This window comes from Ailuropoda melanoleuca, chromosome 9, assembly GCF_002007445.2.
Source record: "Ailuropoda melanoleuca isolate Jingjing chromosome 9, ASM200744v2, whole genome shotgun sequence".
Classification (NCBI taxonomy): Eukaryota; Metazoa; Chordata; class Mammalia; order Carnivora; family Ursidae; genus Ailuropoda; species Ailuropoda melanoleuca.
Window position 1 is genome coordinate 103,515,844 of NC_048226.1, and position 19,179 is coordinate 103,535,022.

Here is a 19,179-nt window from a genome sequence, read left to right on the forward strand (position 1 = left end):
CCCCTGAGCCTGGAGCTCAGCGCCTCAGGCCGTGCTCTCCGTGTTCCTGCTGGCATGTTACCCAGCGGCCCTGCGTCAGCCTCAGAGGCAGAGTAGGGGTCTGGAGCCCAGTGCTTGGCTCTGCCACCAAAGTTGAGCTCCGCAGGATGGAGCCGTTTTTGTGACGCCCGTGCCAGCACAGGTTTTCCCAGGGAAGGGAGGACAGATCGGTCTCTGCCTGTGCTCTGGGAGACTTGGGCCCCAGTGACCTCCGGTGTGTGTGGTCTGCACTGGGCAAGGCTGGGAGTCAGAGACTGGTCGCTAGCTTTGGGATTGAGGGTGCAGCACACATCTTCCAGGAGCCTGTGTCCTGGGTGTTGTGTTGAGCTGAGGGCCTGCACATTCCCGTGAAGTCCTGGAGATCCTGGGCCAGGATGGCACCTGCCCTTCCTTGGTTTTTCTGTTCTGTGAAATTGCAGGGGCTCCAGGCCTTGAACTGTTCCTCCTCTGGGGCCCCAGGTCACCATAGTGGCTCGGCTCTGCCAGAGACCCATCCTCTACCAGCTTTGGGAAGTGCTGTTGGCACGGGGCCAACTTCCACATCATTCCCGGAAGGTGACCTACCCCACAGATCTCATCTTCCTTAGTATCAGTTCACATTTTAAAACACATTTTGTAATAGAAAAGTTCAAACAGAAAGTAGAACGGGGGCGCCTGGCTGGCTCAGTCAGAAGAACATGTGACTCTTGATCTTGGAGCTGTGAGTTGAGCCCCACATGGGTGTAGAGATTACAAAAACAAACAAACAAACAAACTTTTTTTTAAAAAAGTAGAATGGCATAAGGAATAACTACTTACCGGTCACTCAGCATTAACAAGCTTCTGTATAGCAGTTTCATGATCCTTATTAGCTGGGATGACAAACACTGAGAGAACAAGAAGCATCTTCCCACATCTCTGTCACAACTGCTCCCTCTCTCGACAGCAATTCTAGGGCCCTAATTCACGGACTGAAGATCTGCTCAAAGCTCACTCTGTTCTGCCTCACCACATCCTGCATAACACATGCTTCAACTCTATTCCTGAAGGATGATAAATTCTTTCATCCCCTGTCAGTTTCATGGGCTCCCCTGTACTGGAGGTCAAGGTGGAGGTTGTAAGGCCCTCCCTGGCCCTCAGTGACTGGGGAAACCGCCCTTCTCCTCTCCCAGCCTTGGGCAGCTCTGGTCCGGTTTGCCTCCAGCTTTTTTGATCAATGCAGTTACTCTACCTTCTTGGAGATTCTCAGGTTTGAATGGCTGGTTCTTTTTTTTTGTTTTGTTTTTTTTAGAGAGCAAGTTGGGGGTGGGGGAGGGGACAGAGACAGAGGGAATCGTAAGCAGGCTCCACACCCAACGGACCATGCAGGACTTGGTCTCAAGACCCTGTGGTCATGACCTGAGCTGAAATCAAGAGTCAGGCGCTTAACCAACTGAGCCACCCAGGTGCCCCGGCTTTTTTAAATTTGTAAGCAGCTTTCCTGAGATATAATTCACATGTCATACAATTCACCCAGTTAATGTGCACAATTCAATGGCTTTTAATATATTCACGGAGCAGTGCATGCATCACTGTGACCAATTTTAAAATATTTTTATTACCCCCAAAAGAAACCCCATGCCCCCTCGCCATCACTCCCCAGTCTATCTGTCCCATCCCTAGGGAAACACCAATCTATTTCCTTTCTGTATATATTTACCTATTCTGGACACTCATATAAATGAAATCTATAATATATGATTTTATACATCCTTTGTGCCTGGCTCCTTTTTTTTTTTTATTTAAAGATTCTATTTATTTACGTGACAGAGAGACAGCCAGTGAGAGAGGGAACACAGCAGGGGAGTCGGAGAGGAAGAAGCAGGCTCCCAGCGGAGGAGCCCGATGTGGGACTTGATCCCGGAACACCGGGATCACGCTCTGAGCCAAAGGCAGACGCTTAACGACTGCGCTACCCAGGTGCCCCCCGGCTCCTTTTTTTAAAAAAATATTTTATTTATTTGAGAGAAAGAGAGAGCAGGGGGAGGAGCAGAGGGAAAGGGACAAGCAGACTCTGTGCTAAGCTCGGAGCCCAACCCGGGGCTTGAACTCACGATCCTGAGATCATGACCCTGGCCGACTGTACCCCCAGGTGCCCCAAGTGCCTGGCTTCTCTCACGTGGCATAATGTCTTCAAGGTTCCATCTATGTCGTATCATGAATCAGTACTTCATTCCTTTCTCCTTGTTGTCAAAGTCTGGTTGACACATCATGTTACACTAGTGTCAGGGGTACAATACGGTGACCCCACAACTCTGTACATCATGGGCTGCTCATTAGTGTAGCTGCCATCTGTCACCACACTCACTCCTTGTAATGCTGAACAATATTCCACTGTATGAATTACCACTTTATTTATCCATTCATAAGCGGTTGAGGACATGGTCTGTGTGTCCCATGAAGTCAGGGACCATGCTTCTTTCTTCAACATCATACGGCTGATGCATGGCATGTACGAGGACTTCAGTGTGGGATGAATGAACCTGTGGGGGTACAGTGACTGAGGGAGCGGGAACGTCTGGGAGAGGCCAGGCAGGGGAGCAGTTGTGGGAGCTAGTAGCAGAAAGAAAGGAGAGGTGGCCAGTGTAATTCAGGTTGGATCCCTCTCTACTGGTGGGATTTCTGATGATACTTTATGGTCTCACACGTGGCTTATAGTCTCCTGAGATTCCATTTTTCAAGAGTCCAAACCCCTCTGCCCACTCCCACAGGCTAGGTCTCAGGGCTTACCCCAAATAGTGGAAGATAGCAGAATGCTTGAGTTTGAGATCCAGGTTCAAAGAGGTCTGAAACCAGTAGTTTTAGGTGAGGGATTTGGGTTGAGGCTTAAGACTTATCTTCAGTGAGATCCTTTTATTTCTACAAGGTAGACGTCACAACCACAGCTGTGTCATCCCTTGATCTGTCAGTATCACTCATTGTCAGAAGAGGACCTTCTACAGTGGGATTGCAGCTGGGTCTCTACTCCAGTCCAGGGTCTCCATTCCTGTCAGAGAAATTCACAGTGTCTTCTATTCCTTCCCCCGCTTATGTAACAATGTTTTTGAGGCCTTAATGTGTGCCCTAGGTAACTGCCATACAATGGGGAAGAAGAGTGTTGGGAGGAGAGGAGTTTGATTCTAAACTCATTTTGAGGCATCCAGAGGTGTCCTGTGGGCAGTTGGACAGAGATAAGAAATTCATGAGATGTGGGCCAGGGGTGCGAAGATAATTTAAGCCACGGCAGTGTATGAAGTTGCCCAGTAAGAGTGCCAAATGAAAAGACAGATGGCCCAAGGACAGAAAGGAATACTAGTATTTAAGGACTGGGCAGAGGAGGAGACAGAGGTAGGCAGAAAACCAGGAGTGCAGTGTGAAAACACGGGGAAGGGACTATTTAAAGGAGGCTATGGTCAAATGGCTGGGGGGCAAGAATGATCAGAGTCAGGGCGCCTGGGTGGCGCAGTCGTTAAGCGTCTGCCTTCAGCTCAGGACGTGATCCCGGCGTTTTGGGATCGAGCCCCACATCAGGCTCCTCCGCTAGGAGCCTGCTTCTTCCTCTCCCACTCCCCTGCTTGTGTTCCCTCTCTCGCTGGCTGTTTATCTCTGTCAAATAAATAAATAAAATCTTTAAAAAAAAAAAAAAGAATGATCAGAGTCCACGGCTATTAGCAATAAGGAGGTGGGCTGGTAATTTGGTGAGAACAATTTTAATGGAGCAATGGTATTCAGAATCCAACTGCAGGGTGGGAATGTTACTGGTGGGACCCCTCTGAGGCCCACAGCTTCCCTGTGTTGGGCACCCCAGAGCCCATGCCTGGGCCCCAGCGAGGATCCACGGGGAACCTGGTCCCTGAGGGGCTTGGGAGGGAGGATATGGAGGGATGACAGGCAGAGGAAAGGGGAGGAAGGGCTCTCCAGCACAGCACAGGAGCCATGGGGCAGGGCCACCACAGAGGACACGGGGCCATCCCTAAAGCATCCAGTCCATGCCCGCACAGAGGAAAACCATGTGAGGACACAGACCCTCTTTACCTTGGACCTTGTAAATTGCTACAGGGACACGGGCACCTGGGCAGGGCGTGACCTGTGCTGCGGTACGGGCAGCACCAGCCGCTCCTCACTGCTACGCCTGGGCACCTTTCTCTGAGCATGTGAGCTACAGCTCCTGACCGGGACCCAGTATTGCGAACAGCGCCAGGCAGCCTCAGAGGGGTCCAGCCCCAGCGGGAGGACACAGGTCTGGAGGGAACGTGGGGGCTCTGCCCCAGGCGAGGGTCCCACTCAGGCTCCCTGGGGAGTGCAGGAACTTGGGGGACATGGGGAGAACTTCAGATAGTCTAAGGGATCTTTAATGTGGCTCCCTACAAAACTGGACTTCTCTGTTCTCTTTTGTCTGCCGTCTTTGCCTGAGGACAGTGACGGGCCAAGTACTGGTTGTCAGATGCGTGGTCTGAGAGGGGCACTCTGCACCTGCAGTGCGTACGGCATAGCGGGTTCACAGCGAATGCAAGGGAAACAAAGTAGCATGAGGAAGAATCCACTGGTTAGACAAGGGAATGACTCCTGCTCACGTTTGCTTCTCCAGGCTCACCCCTCTCCAACCTCTGCACCCCATCTCTGCCCAGGCCACCCCTATGGGCCATCAGTGGACTTTCACAATTGCTAGCTTCCAGTTGGTTTTGCTAATGGGGCCTCGGCAGGAGCCTGGAGGGTGGGAAGAGAGTGAGGCCAGAGACCCGGAGTCAACCGGACATAAGCCATGCAAAACTTCCAGTTGTGTTCTGACCGGCGTCTTAGCCTTTGGGGACCCAGCGCTCACGGGAAATGCCAACAGCCAGGATTTATGGAAGGGCTCTTACTGCAGTGTCATGTATGTGCAATATCTACTCACAGGCAATGACGGGTCACCAGCAGCCCATCCACAGCACAGGGAATGAAGCAGCTCTGCTCTTGCCTGCGAGAGACGAAGCTGTCACGTGCCGGTGGAGAAGCCAAGCTGCAGGAACCAGTGGATCAGTCAGGGCCCATCTAAGTAGAACCGGTAGGAGTAGCCAGAAATTGCGGGGGCTGCTAAGCAAGCTCCACGTCCTCAGAGCAGTGACTCAGGAGGACAAGATCACCAGGTGATGCTTTTCCACAGGCTGGAGCTTCAGGGAAGCCTAAGCTTTAAAGTCCTTATAACTGATTACATCAAGCCCACCAGGATACTCTGATTAACTTAAAGTCACTTGATTAGGTGCTTTAATCACACCTGCAAAATCCTTTCACAGCAACATTTGGGTTCGTCTAAGTACGAGGGAGGGGTGTGAGCTACAGAGCCCACCTGTCAGGAATCTACCTGAAAAGGGATTCTGGGAGTTCAGCCCAGCAAGCTGATGCATCAAAAGCCACTGCACACACTAGTAGGATAATCCTGTTTGTGAAAACACGGACACACACTGAACATTTGAAATGCAGAGAAAAAGATCTGGAATAAACTACCCGAACTTAACAGGTGTATGTCCGGGAGTAAGATGGGAACGTTGGATAAGGGAAGAGGCGGGGATTTATTTCCTATTTTCGTATTGAGATTTTGTTGTTTTACTATAAATATGTATTATTTCAGTAATTTAACCACAGCAAATGTTTTAAAGGTTTTATTTATTCAGAGAGAGAAGAGCACGTGAGCAGGGGGAAGGACAGAGGGAGAGAAAGCATCCCAAGCAGACTCCCTGCTGAGCACAGAACCAGATGTGGGGCTCGATCTCACCACCCTGAGATCATGACCTGAGCCGAAATCAAGAGCCGGACGTTCAACCCACTGAGTCACACAGGTGCCCCTAAAAAAATGTTTTATAAAATCTTGGGGTGGAAAAAGCCTTTCTAATCATAAGAGGACAGATAGTTTTGGCCATGGGGACATGTATTTTTCATATTAAAAACTTTGTAACTAAGAGCAAATAAAGAACTGGAAAAAATATTTGTAATTCACTTCCTCAATTCTAAGAAGCAGTTTCCCTCTCGTCTCTCCCACACTCACCTACCACCAAAAAACCTGTGGTTTGTACCACAATGGAAGAAACAGGTATTAAGGGAAAGGGATTGGAGCTCAACACAGAGGCTTACAAAACCAATAAAAACAGGTACAAGAGCTTACAGAGAATTTACTCATTAAAAGGCCAAGAAATGTAAATGAAAACAAGAGTGGTATTTTTCATGATTAATCAAATGATTAAAAACAGTCCCCCCACTCCCAGTAGCCCCGACAGGAACATCCACCTCAGCCCCAAGGAACTCACATGGACAAAAGCAAATGTGTGCATGTCTGCCGTGGGGTCAACAGTAACAGTGAAAATGTGGGGACAGACAGATGTGCGACAATAGGGGTTTGCTAAATAAACCACACGGAACGGCCGGTGCACGGATGGCATCCAATCAGCGGGCACAGTTCTAAGCACAGCACGGGCCAGTCTGTCGAGCAAATATTCACGTGTCCGCTGGAAAGATGCCAAGAGGAGCGGCTGGGTGGCTCAGGTCATGACCTTGGAGTCCTGGGATCAGGCCCCAGGTCGCTCCCTGCTCAGCTGGGGAGTCGGCTTGCGGTCTCTCCCTCGGCCTCTGACAGCTTCCTGCCTTGACACCTCTCCCAGATAGGTTCTCTGCCCTTTTTATTGTTCAGAGAGGGGGAGAGAGAGATCTCCAACAGACTCCACGCCCAGCGTGGAGCCCAATGCAGGGCTTGATCTCACAACCCAGAGATCATTACCTGAGCCGAAATCAAAAGTCCGACGCTCCACCGACGGACCACCCAGGCACCCCGGGTTCTCTGATGTTTATCAACTCAACAGGGAGCCCAGTGGGGAACCCGTCTCTCCTCCCCGCCCTCACGGGAACATTCTGGGCCGTGGACTTTCTGGTGCTGGATAAGGGCAGACAGCCGGCTGCAGGCCCTCCCGCAGGCCCGGCACCTGTACGGCCTCTCCCCGCTGTGAAGCCGGTAGTGTTCGTTCAGTGTGTAGCTTCTGCGGAAAGCCTTGCCACACTCCGTGCAGGCAAAGGGCTTCTCCTTGGTGTGGGTCTTCCGGTGCAGCGTGAGGTTGGACTTCCGGCTGAAGGCTTTGCCACATTCCCTGCACTCGAACGGCCTCTCGCCCGTGTGCAGCCTCTGGTGCAGGAGGAGCAGGCAGTTGTGCTGGAAGGGCTTCTGGCACACGGAGCACTGGTAGAGCTTGTCCCCCGAGGCAGTCTTGTGTGCTGCGCCGAGCAAGGGATTCTGACAGCTGCCGTCTTCTCGGGGGCTCTCCCAGGCGTGCAGTCTGTGGTGCTTGAGGAGCGAGGACCCACGGATGAAGCGCTGCCCGCACTGCAGGCACGCGTAAGGCCTCTCCCCGCTGTGGATGCGGCAGTGCTCGTTGAGGGTGAACCTGCGGCAGAAGGCCTTCCCGCACTCGCCACACTCGTAGGGCTTCTCCCCCGTGTGGAACTTCTGGTGCTGCCGGAGCCGGGAGCTGCGGCCAAAGGCCTTCCCGCACTCGCCACACTCGTAGGGCTTCTCCCGCGCGTGGACTCTGTGGTGTGCCGTCAGCTGAGTGCTCTGCCTGAAGGCCTTGCCGCAGTCGCTGCACTGGTAGGGCTTCTCCTCCGTGTGGATCAGCTGGTGTCTCAGCAGGATGGAGCTCTGCTTGAAGGCCTTGCCGCACTCGGTGCACTGGTAGGGCTTGGCCCCCGTGTGGATGACCTGGTGTCTGAGCAGCAGCGAGTTGTACTTGAAGGCCTTGCCGCAGGCACACCTGTACACCCGACGCCCAACAGCGTCCACAGGGCCCGACCCTCGCTGTTTCTCCTCCGGGGCCTTGGGGGATGTGCTAAGGTCCCCACCAGGACCGCCTGCCTGGGGGTTGAGGGGTCGTTTATCTGACCCATCCTCAGGACTGCCACTCCGTTCAGGTAACTTGGGTCTCCCCCCAGGGAGGCGGCCCCAAACTGTGCCCAATAGTCCTAACTGCTTAGAGGGCACTCTCCTCAGAGAAGATTCCTTGATCCCAGCCTCCATCCTAGAATCTGGAAGAATGAACAGAAAATGGAAAGGTGACCTAGCCTCTAACATTCATAAAAGAAACCCCGTCATTTGAAGACAGAATCTTTACGTCAAAGAAGTACGGAGGTTTGGGAACTTCTAAGAATCTGTAAAATCAGGGTTTGTGTAAGAAAGAGAACCCAAAGGAAGGTTAATAAGGTCTTAAGCACTGTGGGAAGTTGGTTTAGGAGAGCTCACGAAAGGGGAGTGGCACCAGGAGGAGAAGGCTTTGTCCGAGGACTGCGGGGGAAGCAGGCTTGACGCAGAAGTGAGGCCTGCAGGGTGTGGGGTGCTGCTACCCTTTGCTCCCCTCTTCTCTGAGCACTCACCCACAGTTCATTCACTCAGCAGACACGGCAGGCTCCTGCCCAGGCAGGCCCCATGGACTGCAGGCTGCCTCTCCTCCCGTTCTGCAGCCTCTGCAGTCCCAAGCTCAGGCCCTCGCATGTGAGCCATGGGGAGTGGGGAGAACCAAAGTAGCTCAAGGGTCTTCCCTGCTGGGTCCTCCTCACACTCCCACTGCCCCCACAGATCTGGTGCGACACCTCAGAGAGCCAGAAAGGACATTCACGCACTTGGGTTCCTTGCACAAGTTAGTTCTGGGTGACCCTGGATGACAAGCAAGGCATTCAGCAGGAAATCTGGCCCTGCTGCGAGGAGCTAAATGTACAGCCTTCCCACTGCCCAAGTACCCAGAGGGCTACAAAAAGTTGTGTGAAGGCCAGGCCCTGCCGTGCCTTGCACTTACCTGGGCGCAGGCTGGCTGTGGACCCCCGCTCCTCAGTCATCTGCAGAATCAAAGCTCCTGGCTCCTCCCCTTGTTCCAAGAGGGAGATCAGTGCTGGTTTAGCAATAAGAAAGCCTACATGCAGGGAGGAGAGCAGCACGTGTCAGGGAGCAGAAGGACGGATGGATGCCCGGCTGCGGGGCTGGAGGCCTTAGGGGACACACGGCACTTGGAATGGGTTGGGAACACCTACTTTCCCAGGAGTGGGGCAGCTGGGTGGCCATGGAGAGATGGGGGCAGCCCTCCAGGTTCCCCTCCCAACATGCTGGACTTTGAATTTGGAAAGGAACTAACATCCCCAGGAGGCCAGTGGAAGAGGCAGGGCTGCCCCTGAGCCCAGCCCTGGGATGGTTGGGGAAACCTCACCCAGGGAGGCCACATGCCCGTAGTTCTCCAGCATCACATCCCTGTACAGCGCCCGCTGGTCAGGGGCCAGGCAACTCCACTCTATCCTTGTGAAGTACACGGCCACGTCCTCAAACACAACGGCCTCCTGCAATCACAAACGCAGCTGTCTGGGGCTATCTGGGCAGGAGATGCAGAGACCATGTCAGGGGTATCCGGGCACCTGTTCTGCTCTGTAAGTCAAAGCCTCTATGTGGTCACTGCTGTATCCCCAAGGCCTGGCACAGAGTGGACACCTCAACACTCCCCAAGCCAAGTGGACCAGTCCTATTGCCATAAAGCTGTGGGAGGGGTGGGGGTCTCAACCTTGGCCTCATACCGCTCCGCAGGCTAACAGGGACCTGGGCAGGGGGCACCCTTGCGTTGTTGGTGGTCTGGCCTCTACACTGGTGGGGAGTGCTCCTGTCCTGTCCTTTGGTTCTCTGATCTGAGGAGAGAAGCCAAAGGCTGTGCGCACAAAGAAGGGCTGATCATTCACACCAGGATGGAGGCAGGTACTGGGGAGGGACAGGGATCCTGACCTTGCTGGCTGACCCTGGAAGCTCAAGGACTGCAGGAGATCCCGGGCAGCCCATTTCTGCCCAAAGCCTCAGGAAGGAGTTGACAGAGCACTGTGAAGTTTCTCAGGGAGGGGGAAGACCCTTGGCTTACAGAATCCATCCTGTGACTCACCTGCAGGAATAGGAGATACATGAGTGGGCCTGGGGCCCCCCCGGGAAGGTGCTGAGGGCTGAAAAGCTAAGGGATGAAGGCAGCCAAAAGGCCCCAAGGGGGCACTCACCTGGAGTGTGGGCGTCGAAAGTGGCACCGCCATTCCAGGGTCCCCGTCAGGGGAAGAGCAGGTGCTGGGGACAGGGAGTGTTGAGTGGGAGGAGCCCAGGCCTAAGTCCCATCCACCCCTGTCCCTGCCCTCAGGACCACCCAGATACAGAAGAGACAGGAAAGGGTGAGACATGGGGCAAACACACCTGGTCATCCCAGCTGACCCCTCACATCCCAAGAAGCTGCACCTGAGACCTGCTCACCCACACCGGTCCGCCCTTCACTCCTGATTTTCCCAGGGATGTCTTCCCGGACCAATCTATATAAAAACCCACCCCCACCCCAGAACTCCTTCCCTACCCTCACTCCCTGTTTTATTTTTCTTCACAGCATTATGATATCTGACAAAATACAGTCAACTTACTTGCTCCTTCTCCGCCTTCCCCCATGAGATAAGGCCTGCAGTCTGGTTATTCATGCTGTACCCCCGGAGCCTGGGGGAGGGCCTGACACACAGCGTGTGCTCAGCAAGGGTCTGTGGAATGAATGAGTGGTTCCATGACAGTGGGGATTCTGCAACCCGTGAGACCACGTTGTGGAACATCAGAAAACGTTCTTGCTCCATTACTACGTGAAACAAGCAGACTATAAGCAGAAAAACAACTCTGGCAGCACATACCCCAGCACATTAACCTTCGTTTCTTTCTAGGTGATTCTTATTTTCCTTCTTTCCATTTTTCTGATTTCTTCAAGACTTATTACTTATTGCAAATGGAGAAAAGTTATTTAAAAACCAATAAATACAATTCTGTTCACAGAGTAGGCCCTGGTCTCCATGTCCTTTCCTCAATGGATACTTGACCTCTTGTGGCTGGGTGGCGATCTCTAGGGCACCCTTTTCTGCGGGGCTTGAGCCTCCTAAGTTGCTGCCACTTTGTAAAGTGATGTCTCTTTTAGGCATCAGTTAACAGAAATCCTGTAGTTGTGATGTCATGAGGTGACAGTTGGCAGGAGAGCCCTTTAAACATGTGAGAGCATAACAGGCCACACACGATGATCTGAGAGGTTTGGTGGGTCACCTGTGCCCAGACAGCATGAACTGCAAATGTGAAGAGCAGAGCCATACCAGTACCCACTGGGCTGTCTGTTGAGGGCAGTCTGCGGGCAGGACCTGCCTGGACCATTGATGCTACCCCTGCTGACAGATCTGCTGTCCTCCTCACCCCAACGACGCAACCAGGGCATCTCAAGAGGATGAGCAGCTCAGGAGAAGACCTGGCCCTCAACTCAACACATACCGTTCTCCACAGTTAGAAGGGTCTTTGCTCATATCTGGGGAATGCATGTCCTCAGGCAGGGGCCCTCTGGTTAGAGGGGGGAAAAACCCTAAGTTTACTCCTACCTTTGAAACCAGGGAGTAAGTTTTTAATCAGAGAAAAACAGTGCAGAGTTGAAAAAAGTGGAGCAGGGGATACAACAATAACAAAACAGACCAGGTTCCTGCTCAGAGTCCTGAGAGCGAAAATATCAAAGGGAGGGGAGTGTTAACTTAGACGGGGGATCAGGGAAGGCTTCCTGGGGAGATTACACTTAATTGGGGCCTGGAGGACCAGCAGAAGTCATTCTTTCCCTCCGATTTAGAATAAAACCTCTGTTCCTCAGGGGCCTGGGGCACCTTGCCCCACTCCCTCACCTACCGCCTTGCTTACTACACTGCAGCCAGACTGGTGTTCTCTCTGTCACTCAAACTAGCCAAGGCCATTCTCATGCACTTTCCTTCGCCTACAAGGGATGAGCAAGGCCTCTCAGCCATCAGGTTTCAGTTCATACGTTAACTTCTGTTAGAGACCTTATCTCCCACAAGCCTATCCTCTTGGCTCATTTTCTTCATGGCCCTTGCAATGATCAAAAACTACTCTCTTGTTTGTTGCCTGTTACATGAATGCCTCAATTCTATTACAACATATGCTCCCTGAAGCCAGGGACGCTGCCCGTTCACGGCGGTATCCCCAGCACGAGCAGGGTCCTCTGGACGCCGTTAAGTACTCCATGCTGCTGACGGAATGCCTGCGGTCCCATCAAAGACGCAACCGCAGGGAGAGGCCGCGCACGGGGGCGGAGAGCCAGCAGCTGCTGCTCCCGAGCGGGTGCGCTCCGGCAACTGCAGGCGTCAGGACGAGGCGGACGCAACCCAGACAGAACTGGTCCTCCTAGGTCTCCCACCCCTGCAGCCTCAGCTCTGCGCAGCCTCCCAGGCTCTGGGGACGCAAGGCTAGGGACCCGGCCCGCACGCCTCCCGCCCCAGTCGGGGAGGGAACAGGAACCCGCACCCTCCCTAAGGCCCAGAATCGAAGGAAAAGCGAGGGGTGGCGCCGGCTGCGGGTCAGCACCTCCCGCGGTGCTCAGCGCGGCCTCGGTGCGGACCACAGCCTCAGCCAAGCCGGGATCGGAGAACCGCACTCACCCTTTTCCGGTCCCCGCCCCGCGGCCAGGGCCTACTCACACCCGACCATCATCCGTGACCGCGCGGGGAGCCGCGCCGGGCTCAGGCAGTCCACTTCCGGCCCGCCCCCGGAAACGGGCCGCAGCGCCGCTCTAGGAGGCTCGGAGGACCGCGCGCCTCGGTGGACGCCCTCTGGCTCTTGGGTCCAGAGGCAGGTGATGGCGAGGGCCGCTGAGGGCGGGGCGCTGCTCTGGAGCGGATCCCGCGGGAAGCCCCAGGTCCGAGGGACGAGCCCGCTGCGGGAGTCAAGGGTCCCGGCGAAGGGCTCCCAAATCTGAGAGCACGCCGGGGGAGCAGACGCGTTCACGCGGACCTCGAGAAAGGCCGGGGAAGAAGTCGAGCATCATTCCAGGCAACCGGGTTCTGAGGCTAACCCTTTCACTTTTAACTTTTTATTTTTAAATAATTATAAAATCACAGCAAGTTGCAAAGGCAGTATAGAGAGGTCCCGTGTATCCTTCACCCCCACATTTTGAAAAAGCTTTCAAGCTTTTGTGAGACTCACAGTTAAAAATGCTTTACGTTGTCACCCGTCACACGCATAATCTATGTTTATGGGTAAATGCTTACACATAGTAATTTTTAAAAACTTTAACAAAACTATTTACTCATGATATCTCAAATGTTTATCTTTAAATGTTTTCTCATTTTAAAAAAGTGCAAAAGCTGAGATGACCCCTTTTTGAAGAGGGCGGGAACGTTAACACAAGGGCGGGAATCAGTGAGGCAGCAAAGGAGGCATCATACAAACTACATCATCTGAAAATTGAACATTAAATTTAGATATGGTTAAATAGTTTAAAAAAATACGCTTGGAAACTAAATAGCAACCTACTAAATAACTCTGGGAGAAAGAGAAGATCATAAGGGGGCACTGTAGTAGACTTGGAATTGAAAGAGAAAGAAAACATTTCTCAGGATACTTAGGAAAATTTATATATATGTATATGCTTATATATATGTTAACATAAGTATACAGGCATACCTTGGACATATTGCAAGTTCAGTTCCAGACCACTGCAATAAAGTGAATATAGCAATAAAACAAATCAAATGAATTTTTTTGGTTGCCCAGTGCATATAAAAGTTATGTTTAGAGGGGCACCTGGGTGGCCTGGTTGGTTAAGCTTCCGACTCTTGATTTGGGCTTAGGTCATGATCTCAGGGTCCTGGGTTTGGACCCCACGTCGGGCTCTGCGCTCAACACTGTCTGCTGGAGATTATCTCCGTCTCCCTCTCTCTCTGCTCCTCATCCTGCCCTTGTGTTCTCTCTAAAATATATAAAGAAAATATTTTAAAAATTCTCTCCCTCTCCCTCTGCACCCCACCTGTTCACGTGCTCTCTCTTTCTCAAAACAAAAAGATCCTTTCGGGAGCTTGGGTAGTACAGTTGGTCAAGCATCCAACTCTTGGCTTTGGCTCAGGTCGTGAGCCTAAGGTTGTGGGATTGAGCCCCCTCTGCATGGAGTGGGCTTGAGACTCTCTCTCCCTTTGTCCCCCCCCCACACACACATGCACTCTCTCTCTTTCTCAAAAAATAATCTTTTTTAAAAACAGTTATGTTTATGTAGTAGTCATTAAGTGTGCAATAGCATTGTATCTAAGAAAGCAACATTCATATTTTAATTTAAAATATTTCATTGCGGGGACGCCTGGGTGGCTCAGTTGGTTGGGCGTCTGCCTTCTGCTCAGGTCATGATCCCGGTGGTCCTGGGATGGAGTCCTGAGTCAGGCTCCTTGCTCAGTGGGGAGCCTGCTTCTCCTTCTGCCTGCCGCTTCCCCTACTTGAGCTCTGTCTCTGACAATTAAATAAATAAAATATTTAAAAAATATTTTATTGCTAAAAAAATGCAAATCATCTGAGCTTTCAGCGAGTTCAATTACTGATCACAGATCACCATAACAAATATAATAATGATGAAAAAGTTTAAAATATTTTAAGAATTGGGGCACCTGGGTGGCTCACTCGTTAAGCATCTGTCTTCAGCTTGGGTCATGATCCCAGAGTCCTGGGGTTCAGCCCCTCCTCGGGCTCCCTGCTCAGCGGGGAGTCTGCTTCTCTCTCTCCCTCTGCCCCTCCCCCTGCTCTTGCGTGTGCGCGCTCTCTCTCTCTCTCCCTCAAATAAATTTTTTAAAATCTTTAAAAAAAAAGAATTATCAAAATGTGACAGATGCAAATGAGCAAATGCTATTGGAAATAGGGCACCAATAGACTTGCTCAACTCAGGGTTGCCACAAACCTTTAATTTATAAAAACACAGTATCTGCAAAGTGCAATAAAACAAGCTATACCTCTTTATATACATATATCATTCTTCAGCACAGACTCAGCTACTAAAAGCACGAGAAGTGATTCGTCTTTTTTTCACTTAAATTTTGTTAGGTTTGTCTCAACATGTGTATTTCCCTTCATTTTTTGTTTTGCTTTGCATATTTATATATAAGAATTTCCCTTTACTCCAACTTTACCCTGGGTATTAGCTGGGTTCCCCTTTTCTGCTTGGAGATACAGGCTTGGACACCATTGCTCCCATAGCTTTTGGACATCCCAGGAATTTTTACCAGTTTTCATGCACACTTTTTTAAAAACATCATTTTAAAAAGTAGATCCATAGAAAGGAATTACAAACACCTTCAGCATACTGCATGATGGATTTTCACACCCTCAGTACCCTATGAAACCAGCACCCAGGACAACAAGCTGATTTTGCCCGGGGACCTCAAAACCTCGTGGGGTTCTCTTCTGGTCGCTCTCAGATGACCTTTCCTGTTGGTGCCTGAGTGTAGCCACTCTGACTTCCTTAGCCCTGATGATTTTTGTAGGTGCACTTAATGTCTTTTGTGTATATTCACTGATTTAACTCATAATAAGCTCATGAAAAATAGGATTATTGTTTCCATATAAAAGATGACAGAATGGTGCTCTGTTAAGGACAATTGACGCTGGGGGTGGGGAGTGAGGTGGAACAAGACAGAAGAGGGTCATGGGCACATATATTTATACCGAATTACTCTTCTGTGTATGTAACAAGAAACATTTTTTTTTTTTTAATAGGCTCCATGCCCAATATGGGGCTTGAACTCATGACCCTGAGATTGAGAGTCGCATGCTCTATCGACTGAGCCAGCCAGGCACCGACCCCCCCTCCTTTTAAGAAACATTTAAAAAACGACTTTAAAAGGAAATAAAGTTTTTTGTTTTTGTTTTTTTGAGAGAGAGAGAGAGAGAGAGCGCACGAGAGAGCAAGTGAGCATGAGGGGAGGGGCAGAGGGAGGAGAGAGAATCTCAAGCAGACTCAGACTCTGAGTGCAGAGCCCCGCACGGGGCTCAATCTCATGACCCTGAGATCACGCCCTGAGCCGAAACCAACCGTAGGACACTTACCCGACCATGCCACCCAGATGCCCTGGGAGAGAGAATCTTAAGTAGATTCCACATCCAGTGCATAGCCAGACGCAGGGCTTGAACTGATGCCCCGAGATCATGATGTGAGCTGAAATCAAGAGTCTAATGCTTAACCGAATGAGCCACCCAGGTGCCCTGGAAATAAAGAATTTCTAAGAATAAAGTTTGAATTGCTGGGAAGAGGTAACCTTTGATGGTAAGAAAAGGGTGGTGGGCTCACCAGCAGGAGCAAAGGTACCTTGTGGGGAGGGTCCCATCTGGTGGTAGAGGCAGACGGTCTCCTTTTGAAGGCCTGAGAACCCCAGGCCCAGTGTGGCTATCCCTAGAGCAGCCCCCATCATCAGGTGACGCAGATTTATGGAGTCTCTGCTGTGTGCCAGGCTTGCTGGCCTCTCACATGAAGGCTGACATTCAGGCTAGTGAGATGGAGCCAAGTCAGAGGTCTCTGGACTTTGAAGGGTTGGGGGCAGGGGGTCACACACCAGCCAGGAACCCCATATCTGTAAGGACAGATGCATGGAGCTTGAGGCAGGCATCTGCAGCTCCAAGAGCCCCGGCACTGGCTGCCCTCCCTTAAGTCCATGCCTGCCATCTCCAGATAGGCCTTCAGGAGGAGCCCAAGCAAGCAAGCCCCCTGCAGCAGCTCTTCTTAAGGCTTCCCCAGTCCCAACTGCGAGGCATCCCTCAGAACTCTTGGGCTGGCATTGCTGACCATTTCACTACACACTGTGGCACTGACTGATGTAGGAAAGATAGGGTTTGAAGCCGAAGGCCAACAAAGAATTCTTGAGATGTCTTTGGTGCAAAAAGGTGATTTTATTAGAGCACGGGGATAGGACCCATGGGCAGAAAGAGCTGCAATGGGGACATGAGGAGTGGCCCATTATATACTGTCAAGTTGAGAGGGGGTTAGGGATAGCATACGTGTCTAAGGAATTTTGGAAGCAAGGTCTCCAGGACCTTGAGGGGGCTACTGTTGGGAAAAGGTCATTTATTACCGTCTAATAAAACCTGAGTCATGAGACCCTTCATGTATATCAGTGGCCGTATGCTTGGGGGATGATTGCCAACACGTATCTTGGGAGTAGAGATAAAGGAAATTTCCAAAAGCATTTAAAAAAAAAAGATTTTATTTATTTATTTGAGAGAGAGCCAGAGAGAGAGCACAAGCAGGGGGAGCAGCAGAGGGAGAGGGAGAAGCCAACTTCCTGCGGAGCAGGGAGCCAGACATGGGGCTCGATCCCAGAACCCCAAGATCATGGCCTGAGCTGAAGACACTTAACTGACTGAGCCACCCAGGCACCCCTCCAAAGACATTTTTCTATGTTAAAGTAGACTTACAGGATCCTGGGGGTCGGGCTAAGATCGCCTTTTGCCTTTAGCAAGGCATTAGCATTGAGGCAGCTGAGCTCCTAGAAGAATATCACTCTGTTTTAAGGACTTGTTAATAGGCTGCAGGTAGTAAAGAAATTTAATAGTTCTTCTTCTGCCTTGTTTCCCACATCACTGACCATTATGAATGGCAAGGCTCTGAACACACGTCCTGCAGTGGGCCTGGTTAGCCACCTTCTGGCTGCATCCAGCTCCAGGAGAGGGAGAGTAGGGGGCCCTGCTCCACCATATCCCATCCCAGAGACCCATGGGACCTTTTCGGGGTCCACAGCCTGAATGTCCAAGTACTGTCCCCACCTACATTCCACTCTCTCTCTGCCTTTCTGGTCCTCTGAGCCTATGCTGGGCTGACCTCAAAACCCCTCATTCTGCCCCAAAGAGGCCCAGGTGCCCCTCAGCCCCTGGCCCTGCCTGGCCTGTGCTGCCTCCTGATACCCCATCCCTGCCAACCCATCTGTTGCCTCTTTTGGGGCCTCACGAATCCCCTCTGCTCCTCTGTAGCTTCAGCATAAGGCCACATGGCCCCCCTTCCTCTCCTCTTCTTACCTTCCCATGATGTCATTCTTGCCACCACCCCTCCAAGGCCTATCTGACCACACTGGTACTAGCAAACACCCTACCCCGAAGTCCTGAGAGCAAGCCTCTCTCCACTAGGACCCCCGCTTTCACTTCCTCCCTACCCCCTCACTGGCTCTCCCCCTGCGGGCCTCACCTGCACACCCACAGCCCCAGTCAAGAAGCTCTACCTTGACCTGCCTGTGAGCAGTTCTCACTCAGACAGGGGTCCCACCTCCAGGCACCCTCTCCTGAAGGCCCCTCCCACTCCTCTGTGCAACTCCAGGAAGCCCTCACTCAGCAGCTCATGCCCAGCTGGAGCCCCCCTGCCCGGGTAGACCTGCTCTTTCCCTCCAGCTCACACCCCCTAGGGCCCTCCACCAGCTGCTCCCTTTCTCAGCTCCAACCCCACTGACCCCTCCCCACAGGGTTCTCAGCAGGGTCATGGTGTTCCCTCACCCCAGGGTCACTTATCCAGTCTTTCTTTGCCCACCCCTCCCAACCCCCAGTTTTGCTCTATTTCCTGGGCTGGCTTCCTCTCCTCCTCTCAAGCCTGGGAGGGGTCCACCATCCCAACTGAGATTCCCGCACCTCTGCCGTCGCCCAGTCTCTCCATGGCAACCGCCCCCGCCGAGGTGCCATGCCCCGCCCCGGTTCTCCAGGCAAACACCAGGATGTCCCTGTCTCTCTCCCCAACACCCACATCCAGGTACGACCACTCTGATCTCTCCGAAAACCCAGCAGTGCACAAAGTCCCAGCGTCCCCGGAGCGGCCGCCCTGGCGGTAGTCGGGCATTTGCTTTCTGTGGTCCAGACCCCCGTTTTCTGTGAACCACCCCCTTCCCCCAAACGGTCCACCCGTTTCCTTTCTCATTCTAGAAAGGGGCCCTCGCCCTACAAGACAGCCCATTACCTTGCAAGGAGTCTCTAGCCATAGAAGGGGGGCCTTCACCAGGCCAAGAGGGAAGCCCCGCGACCCCATGCCCGGAGCGAGTCGTTCTGGAAAGTCACTCAACCTCTCCGGGGCTCCTCCGCTGCTCAGGGGGCGATGCTCCCCCCTGGGAGACTACTGTGAGGTCCCGACGCCCCTCTAACCTCCCCCCGGGCGCTGCCTACACGGTAACCACGCGGCGGGCGACTAGACCGCGTATCCGCCAGACAGGCCGACTGCAGCGCTCCGCGGGACCCGTCATCCCAATGCGCCTGCGCAGAGGCCCCAGGGCCGCGGACCTCCCGCCGGAGGAATACGAGTCCCGGCGTGCACCGGACTCACG

At 52.4% G+C, this 19,179-nt stretch overlaps 1 protein-coding gene across 9 annotated transcripts; it reads right to left on the reverse strand.

The window, feature by feature from the left end:
- Positions 1-6,162: 6,162 nt before the first annotated feature.
- On the reverse strand, positions 6,163-19,068 carry ZNF517 (zinc finger protein 517). Of its 9 annotated transcripts, none has more exons than XM_019802668.2 (7): positions 12,514-12,848; positions 10,474-10,584; positions 10,069-10,132; positions 9,809-9,959; positions 9,249-9,375; positions 8,844-8,957; positions 6,163-8,079 (listed from the first exon to the last, which is right to left on the reverse strand). In XM_019802668.2, exons 4-7 carry the CDS (start codon positions 9,860-9,862, stop codon positions 6,860-6,862), a joined length of 1,515 nt encoding a protein of 504 aa, XP_019658227.1. In that variant the 5' UTR covers positions 9,863-9,959; positions 10,069-10,132; positions 10,474-10,584; positions 12,514-12,848; the 3' UTR covers positions 6,163-6,859. The 9 variants fall into 9 exon arrangements, 8 of the variants coding, with proteins under 8 accessions (XP_019658227.1, XP_019658225.1, XP_019658229.1 ...); XM_019802666.2 differs by having other exon boundaries at positions 10,474-10,676; XR_004627974.1 differs by lacking the exons at positions 6,163-8,079; positions 8,844-8,957; positions 9,249-9,375 and adding exons at positions 9,382-9,714; positions 16,197-16,458; positions 17,300-18,812 and having other exon boundaries at positions 10,474-10,676; positions 12,514-12,865.
- Positions 19,069-19,179: the final 111 nt, after the last annotated feature.

Bases quoted from the DNA above. Each gene is read 5' to 3' on its own strand.
- ZNF517 (XM_034668842.1), bottom strand. From the start codon at position 18,840: ATGGCTAGAGACTCCTTGCAAG. The intron at 9,376-10,473 runs GTAAGTTGACTG...TTGTGATTGCAG, and splicing joins GGAAGGCGGAGAAGGAGCAA to GAGGCCGTTGTGTTTGAGGA. The intron at 8,958-9,248 runs GTGAGGTTTCCC...CCCTGCATGTAG, and splicing joins CGGGCATGTGGCCTCCCTGG to GCTTTCTTATTGCTAAACCA.